At 39.3% G+C, this 14,706-nt stretch overlaps 1 protein-coding gene across 1 annotated transcript; it reads left to right on the top strand.

Annotated features, from left to right (window-relative positions):
- Positions 1 to 1,498: 1,498 nt before the first annotated feature.
- LOC110680265 lies at positions 1,499 to 13,919 on the top strand. The gene is made up of 3 exons (XM_021856080.1): positions 1,499 to 2,132; positions 11,170 to 11,620; positions 12,171 to 13,919. Exons 1-3 carry the CDS (start codon positions 2,043 to 2,045, stop codon positions 12,614 to 12,616), a joined length of 987 nt encoding a protein of 328 aa, XP_021711772.1. The 5' UTR covers positions 1,499 to 2,042; the 3' UTR covers positions 12,617 to 13,919.
- Positions 13,920 to 14,706: the final 787 nt, after the last annotated feature.

Here is a 14,706-nt window from a genome sequence, read left to right on the forward strand (position 1 = left end):
TTATAATTTTTCGTTGTTTTATTCATGTGATACAGTGACATAGCCAGAAGTTATTTCTAAGAACTAGGGGTCTAAAGGAGAAAACAAATTTTTTGACCAGCATACACAACAAAACCCTTTTTCAAACCCCCCCTTTCCTTACTACGTCCAAAACGGCGAAACTATTCATATTGTATATTGCAATACTAAATTATCTCATATTTATGCATAAAAACTAAAAAAATAAAAATATCAAAAAACATACTCCGGATAATCGAGTTGCTGGATAATCGAGTCTCCGGATAATCGAATCCAACCTGTATTCTGATAGACATTCTAGATTTGTTATAGTAATTCTCGAATAATTTAAGTTATTCCGTTACATTTTACTTCATCTTACATCACAATCTGGAATCTAAAAAATCTAGTAATTTCATAATTTTTAGTTGCCTTAATCTCAAGATCTCTCCATAGGATACAAATTTTTAACTAAAATTCCAAAATTCTCAGAAAAATCTTTGATGTCAAATCATTCTAAAATTCACTACAAATCGTGTCCATTTTCGATTACGCGATTGCGGGAATCCAGTAATATTCACACTTTCACACGATTTGTCGTGTGAAAAAGCGACAAATTTAGTATTCCCTTTATGCACTTCAACAGAAAAGTAATCGCCTATCTCGATGCGTGAGAAATTTCTTGCAAGAAATGCTCAAGAAAAGCATTTTTCTTTGATCGCAGTACGCAGTTGAAAAGGAATGTCATTTCAAATGCAGCTCACTGTACGAAATTTCTTGACCATTTCTTGAGCAGAAATTTTTACTTTTCTTGAGCGGAACAGCATACCTAGCTTTACTCGATATTCCGTATCTTGATATAGAGTTAGAGAACCATAGTAAAAGTTGGTATTCATGGCTAACTCGATGGTCCCTTAGATCGCAGTTGCACTGGTTTTGTGTTTTGAGGTTTATTCATAAATTTCATAACGCCAAAAACGACTACTTTCGACACCCACCCAACCCCTCGTAACGCTTTTTGTATGAACATTTTAAAAATTTTGTATGAATCGTAACAGCACGACGACACATACCTACCCCCTTCAGCGTTATGAAATTTGTGAATGAGCCTTAAGTCGATGGTCCCTTCAATATCGAGTAAAGCTAAGTATGCTGTTCCGCTCAAGAAAAGTAAAAATTTCTGCCCAAGAAATGGTCAAGAAATTTCGTACAGTGAGCTCCATTTGGATTGACATTTCTTTTCAACTGCGTACTGCGATCAAAGAAAAATGCTTTTCTTGAGCATTTCTTGCAAGAAATTTCTCACGCATCGAGATAGGCGATTACTTTACTGTTGAAGTGCATACTTCGCTTAAGGGAGAGATGACTGTATACGCTTAATCAATGTCAGAGTGTGTCTTACCATTTTCGGTGAGTTTTCGTTTTCGGCAATTTCCGATCGCACCGAAATATTTCATCCAAATTGAAGTACACAAATCACTGACCGTCACTGTAAAACGAACCTTTCTTCGCGTTCAACTGTCATCCTTACTTTGTTTACAAATCACACAAATTTCTCCGTCTCAGCTGCACTTAAAGTTACTGTTCGCGGGTTGCATTTAATCATAAAACTGCAGTTTGATGCAAGATGAAAGCAATCTAGAAGTATGTCAGTGTTCGTGTTAAGTGATAGAAGTGAGTGTGCATTGTAGAGCAAGTCCTCCCTTTGCTGTCAACGGCTCTTCATCTGCATCTATCAAAAACAATGACATCATCTTGAGACGAGACGACGTTTTGTCGGTCGGACGCGAATCGAATCGGAAATCATCCATCAAAAATCCCGTCATCGCCTTCGGATTAAGGAAAAGAAAGGTGACAAGCTTAAACCCGGCGATAATTGGACACGATCTTGAGGGAAAATTGCCATTGTCAATATCTTTGTGTATCGTATTGTTGTTGCATTTTGCGTCTACAAGTCAAACAAAGAGAAGAGGCGAATGTGAATAATAATTGGACGAAGGCGACAACCATAGGATAGATAGGGCTCCGGGAGGGACATCCGGAGAATGGCAACGACGGTAACGTCCGGAAGTAGCAGCAGTAGCACCGGTAGCAACGGGACCATCACCAACTATCACGACATTTACGTTCAACAGGTAAGAGATGATGCTGCGGGAGAAGACGTTTATTACGGTGAGGTCACGGCGAGATCAATTGGAATGGAATCGGTCGATGCGGGAAAGAAGGTTCGGATGGGTGTTTTGGAATTTGACCTTGGTGTCCTATATTTCTCAATTGATCAAGCGGTATCGTGACCGTTGGCAGGGCTGGTAGCAGGTCGCTTTTTATAGACTTGGTCCTTGACCTTGTGAAAAGTTTAAAACTAGTACCATGAAACTAACTAGTATCATGAAAAAGCCACACATTTTGATTTATTTAAAATTTTTGAAGTTGCGGAGGCGTATTCTTCACCCACCGTTCGAAAGTAAAGGGCTTTCGATGCTCGATAGCGCTGAGGAATCATACAGAATGATTTATTTTGTATGCTCTATGCTGGGTTATATTTCCCTGAGTCCTTAAGTGTCCGTAATATGAATCAAAACGGTAGGTTATAGTCAAAAAATATTTAATTTATAGAGGCTTCAGAGAAACCTTCAGAGACTGTTACACGATCATTAGCATTAAGCATTTCGCACAAATTCGTAGATGGATACGTTCCATAGGATACGTTCGGTAGACATTTTGGCCGACAAATGGTTAGTATTTACGCATTCAGAACAAACTCACCAAATTCCTTTTCCGAAAATCCGCTGCAATCTGTCGCTCCTCTAACAATGAACAATAGCGTGAGCCGTAACTTAATAGCACTGCCCATCAAAATGCGCGCACTGCAGTTTTTAATCCATCCCGAATCGAGCATCCACGAACCACATTCAATTTTTGAATCAACACGCACGGGAGATAAAAAAAAAACAAGTCACTCGAAACAAATTCAATTGATGATGCCACTACAGAGCACTCTCGAGCAAAACGCAAGCAAATCGAATAATAGTAAACAACAAAACTTCACAAAACATCTTCAGATATAATCTCCTATAAAAAAACACATCTTCTTCTCCTTCTTGGCATGACGTCCTCACTGAGACAGAGCCTGCTTCTCAGCTTAGTGTTCAATGAACACTTCCACAGTTATTAACTGAGAGCTTTCATTGCCAAAGTTGCCGACCGGGATTCGAACAAAAACACCATCAGCATGGCTTTGCTTGGTAGCCGTGGACTTTAACCACTCGGCTAAGGAAGGCCCCAAAAACACATCTATCACTTCCAAAAACATGTTTCCACAGAACATTTGCACGTGGCATAGCACCACCGAATCTAATTTTCACCAGCGGAATTGAAAAACAAAAGAACGCGGACGTGACACAAAATCCAAAACGCAGCCGCCCGCGCGCATGGCTTGCTGCGATTCAGAGAATGTTACACAATCATTATTCAGAAATTTCTTTTTCGATTCCTCGAGGAAAAGCTTCAGGAATTCTTCTAGAATAGTTTCGAGAACTCTTCCAGGCATCCCTCCAGAAATTCGTCTAGACTAAAATTCCACCAGAGATTTGTTTGCAGATAATGAAAAGAATTTACTCCAGGAAATCAAACGCAGTATTTTTTTGCAGGAATTACTCTAAAAACTTTCCTAGATTTCCTACATAGATTTTTTCGCTAATTTTTCCATCGATTTTCTCAGTGGTTACTCAAGTAGATCTTCCAAAAAATTCTACAGTTTTTACACGAAAATCCTCAAAGTTCCATCCTAGAGTTTTTGAAGAAATTCGTTGACGGCTATACGTTTGAGTGTTGGTTTTTCTTGTGTCAGAGTAGTAAGTGAACGTCTGTATTGCTCTCGTGTTCTTTTGTCAATGAGTTGTTGTATTGTTTGTCTTGTGTAACCGTTTAATTGTCCTGTTTCAAAAATGTAGTTAAGTTCCTTTCTTCTACCAGTTTCACTAAGGGGGATTGTTAGCATTCGTTGTAGGGTAAGTGTTCCCTTAGTTGTGGGTGTTCCTATAGTTGCGGTAGTGCCGTTTTCACTGATTTTATTACATTAGCCACAGAACCAACACTGCCAATCGACGTATTGGCTTGTTGATACACGGAATACTTGAAAAAAGCGTTGCTTTGAAAACTAAAAAAAATATCACTAAAATTGCTTAAACTTTTCTTACTGGTACCAATAGTTGCGGTAAAGTGTTCCTATAGTGGAGGATCCCATAAGAAAACCACGGATACCGCAATAATAGGAACTCAAATCAAAAATATACTAAACGAACAGTGTACCAATAGTTGAGGTATTATTTTGCACTGACATGCCGTGGATTACTGTGATGAAATCATTTTTCTCATTAAGTCAATGGTCGTTCCTTCCCGTTATAACATTAACATGTACACTAATTGTGCTTCTTGAATTTAGGTAGTTAAATGAAGTTCAATCGTGCTTAGTACCTCCACTATTGGTACATCTACCCTATCATGTAATTGAAGGAAGATATTTTGTGTTGGTGTGAGTGATTTGATGTATTTGGAATAATACGTTGAGTGTTAGTTGGTTTTCTATAGATTTCAAATGTGAGTTGTAGGAACTCAGTAAAAACACGTGTTGACTACTTGAATGTCGGTATCGAAAGAGAGCGTTTATTTCCCACCAGCTTGCTATGATTATAATTTATGATTCTTAGCTTGATACATCTCTTCCTTAGTTTCTATTGAAGAATCTATTTGTATATTATGAATTATTACATTTTGTATTTTTGACTACGTTACATAATTTTTAAGATACTCTGGTTTTCGATGATTTCTTGTTAATCTGTTTCGTATTGGACCTGAATTTGATAACTGGTTCTGATTAGACATTTTCGCGCTGTCGCTTTCAACGGTAGTCTTCGGTTTAGTACAAGATTTTTCCTAAATCGGAGACTTTACTGTGTTGTTCATTGGAGGGTCAGAAAGTTCCAGACTGCGGAATGGACTGTTAGAAATAAGGGTCTTTACATGATTAACATGCCTATCTAGCTCAACTTCTGTATCGAGATTCCTTAACGTAAGGCGGGTTCCGGTTTTCTTCACCACGATGTGAGGCTGAGGGTTGAAAGTCGGAGTGAGCTTATTTTGTTTAACCACATTTTTAATCAACACGCGATCACCGATATCGACTTTAGAGAGCTTTGCTTTCCGCTTCCGATCGCCATATTTCTTCCCTTTTTCTTTATTCTTGTCATCTATGCTGGTTACATTATCCTTTTTCTCCGATTCCTCTGTCAGTATGCCAGGTATTTTGCCTTTCAAATTTCTACCAAACATGAGTTTTACTGAAGCAATGTTTGTGACCGTATGCGGTGTATTCCGGAAAACCAGAAGAAAATCATAAAGGTCGTTCTTCCAGTCTCTTCCCATTGCTACGTTGATCTTGACTGTTTTCAGAAGAGTTCTGTTATGTCTCTCTACTAGTCCATTTTGAAACGGGGCGTATGGGACCGAATGCTTAAGAACAATACCAAAAGCAGTGCAAAAATGTACGAACTCGTCTGATGTAAAAGGTAGCCCATTGTCACACACAATTTCGTGAGGGTACCCAAATCTTGCAAATATTGTACGAAGTTTGAATATCGTAGATTTGGCAGTCATAGAAGTGATGATTTTAACTTCGGGATACCTTGAATAGTAATCAACAATTACCAACAAATGAATTCCTTTAGTCACTTCTGTGAAATCCAACGCCAGCTTTTTCCATGGTTTGTCAGGTAATGGGGACCTTACCATCGGTTCAGTAGCCGGTTTGGAAACTAAAAGGCATCCATTGCATGAACTGACGTATTCTTCTACCATAGAGTCCATTCGAACCCACCAGACTTTTTCTCTCAACCGCTTTTTCATAGCTGTGTTTCCCAAATGTGGCTCATGACCAAGTTTAAGTATCTTATCATATAGTTTTCGTGGAATGTTAATCTTCTTATTTTTCAGAACAATATCACCGTCACTAGAAAGATCATCAGCTATTGGTCTATATCGTGTAAGAGTGCTTGGCCAACGTCTTGGCGGATATGGCAGCCAACGCATCAATTTAGTCAGCTCTATGTATATCATGCTGAGTGGCTTCGATAATTACATCAAGTGAAATAGCAACCGGACATACATCGGTCGAGACTAAACGAATTACTCTCTCGCACTCTTCATCGTAATTTTCTGCATCACCAGATTCTCCTTGACACAATCACGAAAGAGTGTCTGCAATGTTCGTTTTGCCTGGTCGATAGAGAACTTTGTAGTCGTGGGACATCAATCGAATCTTCCACCGTTCGATTCTTGCTGAAGGTTTGATTCTATGGCCAAATATTGAAACCAAAGGTTTATGATCAGTGACTATCCAAAATGACATTCCATGTAGATAGTAATGGAACTTCTCTGGAGCCCATACTAATGCTAAAGCTTCTCTCTCTGTTTGAGCGTAGCGTCTTTCTACCTCAGATAGGGTCTTTGAGGCGTAACATATAATGTTAAACGTTCCATTTACAAATTTTTGGTACAGGACAGCACCCAACCCTACTGGACTCGCATCGGTTTCTACATACGTCTCTAGATTTGGGTTGAAAAACGCCAATGTTTCAGATTTGCTCATAATATCCTTCAATGTTTCAGAAGCTTCTTGATGTGAATCTTTCCATTCAAATGGTGTACCTTTCCTTGTTAATGCATTCAAAGGACTACTTATTGTTGAGAAGTTTGGTATATGCCGACTTACGAAGGTAGCTAACCCCAAAAAACTTCTAACTTCTTCGGCAGATTTTGGCATTCGAAATGTCTTTATGGCTTCTAATTTTCCAGGTGAGATTTTGATACCTTCAGCAGATAATTAATATCCAAGAAAATCTATCTCTGTAGCACATTCTACCGTCTTATTTTCGTTCAAAACAATACCATACTGCTTAAAACGATTCTTTACTAAAATCATTCTTAGTTTCAGTGATTCCTCATTCGGAGCATGAACCAGAACGTCGTCAATGAAAATTACCAACCATGGAAAATCTGCAAGTATGGTTTCCATACATTTCTGGAAAATTTCTGGTGCTGCCGACAATCCAAATACTAATCGTTTGTAACGCATTAGGCCCAAAGGCGATATAAAAGTTGTGATATATCGACAATCTTCTCGTAATAGAAGTTGGTGGAAAGCTTGCTTAATATCAAGTTTTCCAAAAACTGTACTGCCCCTTAATTTAGCCATCATTTGTTCCATTGTAGGAAGGGGATGAACTTCTCTTACAACGGCTTTGTTGGCTTCACGAAGGTCAATAATAATGCGCACATCATTCAAACTTTTCCGCTTGACGAGCATTGGCGATATCCATTCTGATGCCTCATAAACTCGTTCAATTACATCTTGACGTTCCAACTCCTTTAGTTTCAGAATAGTAACTTCTTCTAAAGGAATTGGGATACGGCTATAACTCTGACGAACAGGGGGTACGGTTTTATCTATTTTAATGCTTGCACTCATATCTGCATAATGAATTTACAATATAATAATCTATCCTATTTTTAAATTAATTACATATTCTTACCTTTGATAATCGGGAAAATCTCTTCACTCACCGATCTCAGAAATTTACCTACACCGAGCTTTTCTGCGCTACGTCCGCAAAGTAGCGAATGCTTACCATCCTGAATCACAAACAATGTGGTTCTTAAAGATTTATCTGCTGTTTTCAACATCGCGTCGACTTCTCCTAGAATGGTCAGCTTGAAAAACCTTAGCGCTTCCCTTTCCAATAGCAAACGCCTCAAATCCAGTCCTTTTTAATGTGTTCCAATCTTCAATACTCAAAACGTCCTCGTCTGCCCCAGTATCCACGATAAACCGGAGCTGGACCCCACCTACGGAGACGACTGTTGTGCGCTTACCATTCAAATGGAATAACTCGCGTATTTCCGCTGTCTTGGTGACGTCATCAACTTCTCGTACAAACTTCGGCTTTTGTTCACGACGATCTTCCTGCATTTGTTCGTATGCTTGACGCTTTCTGCTGATTGGTTTCGAATGGTGTTGTAGAAACGGTTTCTTCATACCTCTGCAACAGCGCGCATAATGTCCCATTTTATTGCATCGGTTACAATGCGATCCACGAGCTGGACATTTTGAATCAGTAGGCAGGTGATTCCCCAAACAACGACTGCAGGACAGCCTGGGTTTCGCTTGTTTTACGGAATCGTCTATCACGTTTAGCTCGGAATTGTCGGTTAGATTGATGCGAAATTCTTGAACCTAATATTTTTTTTTTAAATTTGTGAAAAATAACCAAATTATTAATATATACCTGCTTATTGACGGTTTCATGCGTGCGACCAATTTTCAACATTTCGTCTAAAGTACTGTTGACCTCCAAATACTTAGATCGCAGTTTGTCATCCGTTTGAGTTGCGTAAATTGTTTGGTCCATTATCATTCCCTCAATTTGGTCACCATAACTGCAAACGGCAGCTTAAGCCCTTAATCGTATAACAAACTGATCCAGCTTCTCTTTAGTGTTGAAAGACTGGAATAACTTTATTCCCTATACTTGAATGCAGAAACGGACTAGAACTTCCGGAAAGTTCCCTACGTTTCTTCCAGGAATAAGACTGAGATTATTTGAACCTCCTATAATTCCTTTGAAACAGCGAACTGGAATCCCCTTCGCTTGTTCCTTCCGGTGGGCTGGAACTCGAGGTTCCCACACCGTTTGTGTTGCTCATGGAAATTAACTGGAATATTTTCGTATGAAAAATAGATTTTCCATTTTCTCGATGGATTTGACGATAGAAATAAATATCCCATTTTCAGTTAACTTCTTGCGTTCACGAATGTACTTTTTTCTCATTTAACCATCACACAAAATTGAATGCTATACTTTACCGATGTAACTTTTCCAAAATGGTACTGATGTCCTCGTTTGACTTCCGCCGATGCTCCAGAAAAAAAAATCCAATCACTCGTATGCCAATGTAGGAACTCAGTAGAAACACGTGTTGACTACTTGAATGTCGGTATCGAAAGAGAGCGTTTATTTCTCACCAGCTTGCTATGATTATAATTTATGATTCTCATTCTCTCGGGCTACTACCCGATCACGCGCCTCTGCATAATCATCACTATAAAAGCTGTTCCCAGCTCGTGTGTGTTGCCGCAGCTCTGGTAAATGTTCGCACCATTGATCCCTTCCAACATACTTCCTGCAACGCTACGATGCCGTATCCGTGGTCCTTCAGCACGTCGGCGAGTATGCGTGTGCTCCCGATGAAGTTGAGAGATTTACAGTTCCACGTACCAAGCTTCCAATCGCCAGTCCCTTTACGTAGCTGTGGTCTTCGTCGATTGTCCTGGTTCGTATCCTCTCGTTAATTACGTTAATATATTACGGACACTTAAGGCCTCAGTGAAGTATAACTCATCAGAAAGCATATTAAATGAATCATTCTGTATGATTCCTCCGCATTATCGATCCTTCAAAACAATTAACTTTCGAATGGTGGATGAAGATTTTGATTCCGCAACATGAATAATTTTAAGTAAATAGAAATGTGTGGACTTTTCATGATTCTTATTCCGGACGCATCCGTACTTTTGCCTCATATTCCGGACTATTTGATTCGAATTACGGACAGCTCATGAAAATCATAGATAGAAAAGTCAAATAATTAATTGATATCTGTAAACCACTAAAAAAGCGTCTAAGGCAGCTGAGCAATATAAATTTTCATAGATATCTATGGAAAATGTTGACTAAAACGAGCCTCAAAAGTGGGAACTTTGGAAAGGCAAAAATTAAAACATTTCGTGTGAAATGTTTCCCATACAAAGTACAGTGTCCGGAATTTGAAGCTGTCCGTAATATGAATCAAAACGGTATTCGTTGCTTGATTTTTTACGGCTGGCTTGCAGATCCTGACATCAATTCCCTAGTTTTCCAGTGGACCATTCCCCCTAAATGTTCGGAGGGCTATAGGAGTTGCTGGACAGGAAGCTAAGGAGCACACAAAAGATCTAATTTATTCCTTCAGGTACGCGAGGTACCAATGGTGCGCCATGCCCAGCATTTGCCAAACAAATGACTAGGCTTATCCTTATTAAAACTCCAGGTTGAATTTTATAAGATATCTTGAATCAAATTCTTGGTGGAACACGTCATCATAAATATACTAATGAATAAAACTGAAGTTAAACCTGTTTGGTCTCATCTGGCCACTTTTTGGTTTCTGTTTGGCGTCTAAAGTTCCTTTTTAAAACACTCAGTCGCTACCAGCCCTGCGTCAAGAATTGCATAAGTACACTCAAAATAATCTAAACGTCATTGTTACGTGAAAACATACGTGGTTTTTTTCCATCGCACTTTCCACGTAGCTCTTACGTTAATCATAGGTAGCCCAGAATGAACGCATGAACTTTTGAACTTCGTCCATTCCACCGGCGCTACACGTAAGAGCTACGTGGATTTTCCGGTAGCCTTTACGAAGCGTTTTAATAGGACCTAGATGGTTTTGCATTAAATTTAACTGGAATAAAGACCAAACTTATCTCTAATGGGCTTTGGAAGAAAACTAATTCCCAATTGGAAAATGTAAACAGACCTAAAAGATTGTGATATTTTTATATTCAATCTGAGCATTGTGAATCCTGTTTCCCAAATGTTGTGAGTTTGTTCTGTCTTGTTGTAGCCTTCGCCTTCGGCGTGCTATAATTGATAGAGGTTATAAATCAGGTATAAAATATGAAGTAATGCAGAGATTCTTCGGTATTCAAAGCATATTTACCTTGAAATCAATCTAACACAGGGTTTAAGGTTCAGCAGCTTCTGAAGTTCCTCAAAAATCAAGCGGGTGCCATCTTAGGATTTGCGCTCAACACCGAATGTACGTACAACATGCAGATGTCAAAATGAACTTAGGCACTTACGTGAATTTCACGTAAGTGCGATAGGTAACCTCAGTAACAATTACCGATTCACTATTTGATGGTTATGAATGGCTTAGTGATCTTTATCTTAGTAAGGTAAAGTGGAGGCAAAATGAATTTGGAATGATCTACGTGATTTTTCACGTAGCAATGACGTTTGGATTTTTTTGAGTGTAAAGTAGAATCAATCAATGATCAGATGTCTTTTCTTCTAGGGCGGTGTTAACAGAAACAGCAGCAGCAACAACGACGACAGTGAACTAGATAGGATAGAACAAATAATGAGTACAAATCCGACTCCTCCGCCTTCATACAATCAACTTCCTCCGACAGCAGCGACCACGACAGGGATCAACCAGAACAGTAGATTAGTAATTATCAGCAGCGAACGGTACCAGCTGCCAGGCCCCAGTAGTAGTAGCAGCAGCAGCAATATGACCGTTCACACCCCCGGGAACGTTATCATCGTCCACGGAAGCGGTGGGAATGGATTTACGTCCGGTTCCAGTCGTCGAGGTGATCCCCCTAGCTATGAGGATGCAATCAATCGTGAAGAACCGCCTCCGTCCTACGATTCGCTGTTCGGGCGGGTCCGCGAAGCGCACAAATCGTCCACCGGAATGATGGACTTCCTGAAGAACGTTGTGATACTGCTGCTGGGAACACGTAAGTATTGAATGTGTAAATTAGGTTGTTCCACACTTGGAGTCTCGGGATCGAAACCTTTCGAATAGATTAACGGCTGAGTTTTTCAAAACTAATTTCACATATTCCATGTCCTTACCCTCAAAGACAAAAAGGTTTCCAGGACTGTTCAAATCACTTCTAGAGCAATAAAACCAATACAGTTTTGTTGTTGAAACTGCATGAGAATCGTGTCAAATCTTATCACAAGTGAAGATCGCTTTTTAGAGATTGGTCACTATTTTTATACTTGTCTCTAAAAAATCTCCATTTATAACGGAAGGTCTTTGAAGTCTATTTTAACTTAAATGATTGTAAAGTCACTTTTTTTCTTGATCTTATTACGTGACTATTCAACAACCCCTTCGTGAATTTCTACTTGGATTCCTAGCAAGCTAGTGATTTCTCCCGAGATTTTTTCTAGAATACTGTCAGAGACTTCCCTATGGATCCCTCCAAAATATCTTCTAGAGTCTAGATATTCCTCCAAAAAATCCAGAAGAAATATTATATTATTTATCATTCGTTGCAGTGGGCTGCACAATCATTCTGGGCATTACGATCGTGATCCCGGTGTGTATGATCGTGTTCGGAGCCATCTATCTGTACGACTGCCCCCAGGGCGAGTACATCCCGGTATATCTGCTGGTCGGAGGAGGATTTGGAGTGCTCAAGCAATTGCTGCATCTGTCGACTCGCGTTCGTAGTCGCGAGGAACAGGCATTGGAACGCCTCAGGCAATCACCAACGCAAACGCTGATCAACTGCTTCATGCTGGGATGGTTCATCATCGGGTCTTTTTGGATCTATCGGATCTACGAACCGAACTACGATCCGGCCATGGGCAAGTACTGCAATAAGTCGTTGTATTTGTTCACGTTTTGGTTGATCACGTCGGTCTACATGACGCTGGGTATCGTCACTGTGGTTCTGTGTGGCGTGAGCATCATCAGCATCGCAATCCATCGGAGAACATAACAGTTGAATGCGCTGTTTGAGGTGTGAGTTGGCCGGACCTGAATGGACGGCTCACCAGGTGTACAGAGCGAAGACAAAGATTATACTGCTTTTGCAACAAGTTTTAAGAAGCTGTGTAGGCTTAACGATCGAGTTAGAGATATTTCAGCGTACTCCAAATTTTACTGTACTGGGAAACGATCTGATGAGCCAGTATTTTATTTTTTGCTTGGCTAACAAAACCATTGGATTTGATTGTGCCATCGTCTACTCGACCTACAGCTCTCTAGCCAGTAAGGATACATATTTACATTTGATTCTATAGAGTTCTATCAATCCGAGCAACTCGTGTAGACCAAGGAATGATACACAGATTTTTGTATATTGAATCGATCCATAGAAACGATTTAGGTATATATTAAGGATCTCCTCATGTGTAGTAGTACTACTGTGGTTTATATTTCACCAAAATAGATTTTTGTTGACAGGAAAACGTGATCCTTTTCAATCGATTCCCTCATCATAATTAGGCTTAAGGAAAGTTGCTAATAAGAATGTGCATCTATCGGCATAGTTGAACGATACACTTAAGAGAAATGAATCGATGTTTGCACTCATACATAGATTTTCGATGTTAGAATCTTCTTTGATTACGTCTGATTCAGCTCGTTCTCGAAAATTAATTTCAACAACAGCAGGTACATTTTATATGATTTCAAGTAATTACTGAAAAGCAAACACGTGTACTGTTTCAAAACACACATCATATTAGAACTATGCCGATTGGTTTGTACAAAACTTAGGTAAGTTATCCGCATTAAAGCATATCGTTAGGAATCCCTTTTCGGTTTTCTTCGTGGAAAACGAAGCGTGCGCTGGTTACGCCATTAAACATATTCATAATTTGCGAGAGAAGCACCACAGTACATACGTTTCGATTTGAGGCATTTGAATGTTAGTGTCAGTTTCTTTACCGTGCAGCTTTATATATTACCTAAGTTTATTTGTAATACAGAAATAAAAACCTTTCGAACGAAGCTAAAATTATAAAACACTCAACGTTTTTGACATTCACATTAAACCTGTATCCATTCGACGTAACGAGTTTTTACATTTGAAAGGTGCGCGACAAAGGATAACGCTGGTACCCCATACTGTACGTTACTTATTACAGTGCTAGCTGCAACAGAACAGTGAAAGGGCACCGATGAAGGTGGCAAAACTTATTTCCTTCGTATCTTTATATATTTATATTATAGCTCCTAAACAACTTTTTCCCAATACCAGTTACAGACGAGAATATATACCTTATCTGAACATTAAATTTAAACGTAGAGATTCCTGAGTAATCCGTTAACGTATATCACAAATCCGTATCATCGTACATCAGTTGTCACTAGTCGAAATGACTACGTGGACCAGTTCAGTACTTTCAGAACATGGTACAGGCCACAAAGCGTCATTTTGGCGGATCTGTGAGAAATTCTTTAAAATGCTTCTTTATCAATTACACTTATTTGTTTTAGAAAAAAATCCAAACGAATGAATTGTGCAAGTGTGGAACCTTAAACACAAATAAAACTGTCTATGGAAGGCCTAACAGTAAGCAGTGTGTTTTCTTTTGATTTTGTGTCATGCTTCCGGTAGGAGAGCGCAGGAATCAAGATCAATCGTGTCCGATTAGCGTTGTACAAGTGCGAAAAGATAGGTATTCGTGTTCAGCTGAGGATGGATTATCAACTGGTGAGCTCGTTGTTTGCTTCTTGTTTCAAATATCTATCTATCTATATAAATAAAAATGAAGTGGTGTTTGTATGTCACGAAATGGCTCACGTACGGGTCAACGTATTTGAATGATAATTGCTCCGTTTTGTTCCTCAAGGGTTCCGACGTGTTTGCATGTATAAAAATCCCAGGATATTCACCTGGAAAAGTAAGGAAAACGAGAATGAACGGAACTGTCATTTTGTATGGGACGATCCATAGCGGTTTTCAACAGCCTACTTGATGGCAAGACGAAGTTTGCCGGGACCACTAGTTTTTTAATATAAACATACCCTTCCTTTCTCGTCGTTACTAAATATAACCTTCGAAATAGTTCATTGACAATC

The sequence above is a fragment of the Aedes aegypti genome, unplaced genomic scaffold (genome assembly GCF_002204515.2).
Source record: "Aedes aegypti strain LVP_AGWG unplaced genomic scaffold, AaegL5.0 Primary Assembly AGWG_AaegL5_hic_scaff_1138_PBJ_arrow, whole genome shotgun sequence".
NCBI classification, from domain to species: Eukaryota; Metazoa; Arthropoda; class Insecta; order Diptera; family Culicidae; genus Aedes; species Aedes aegypti.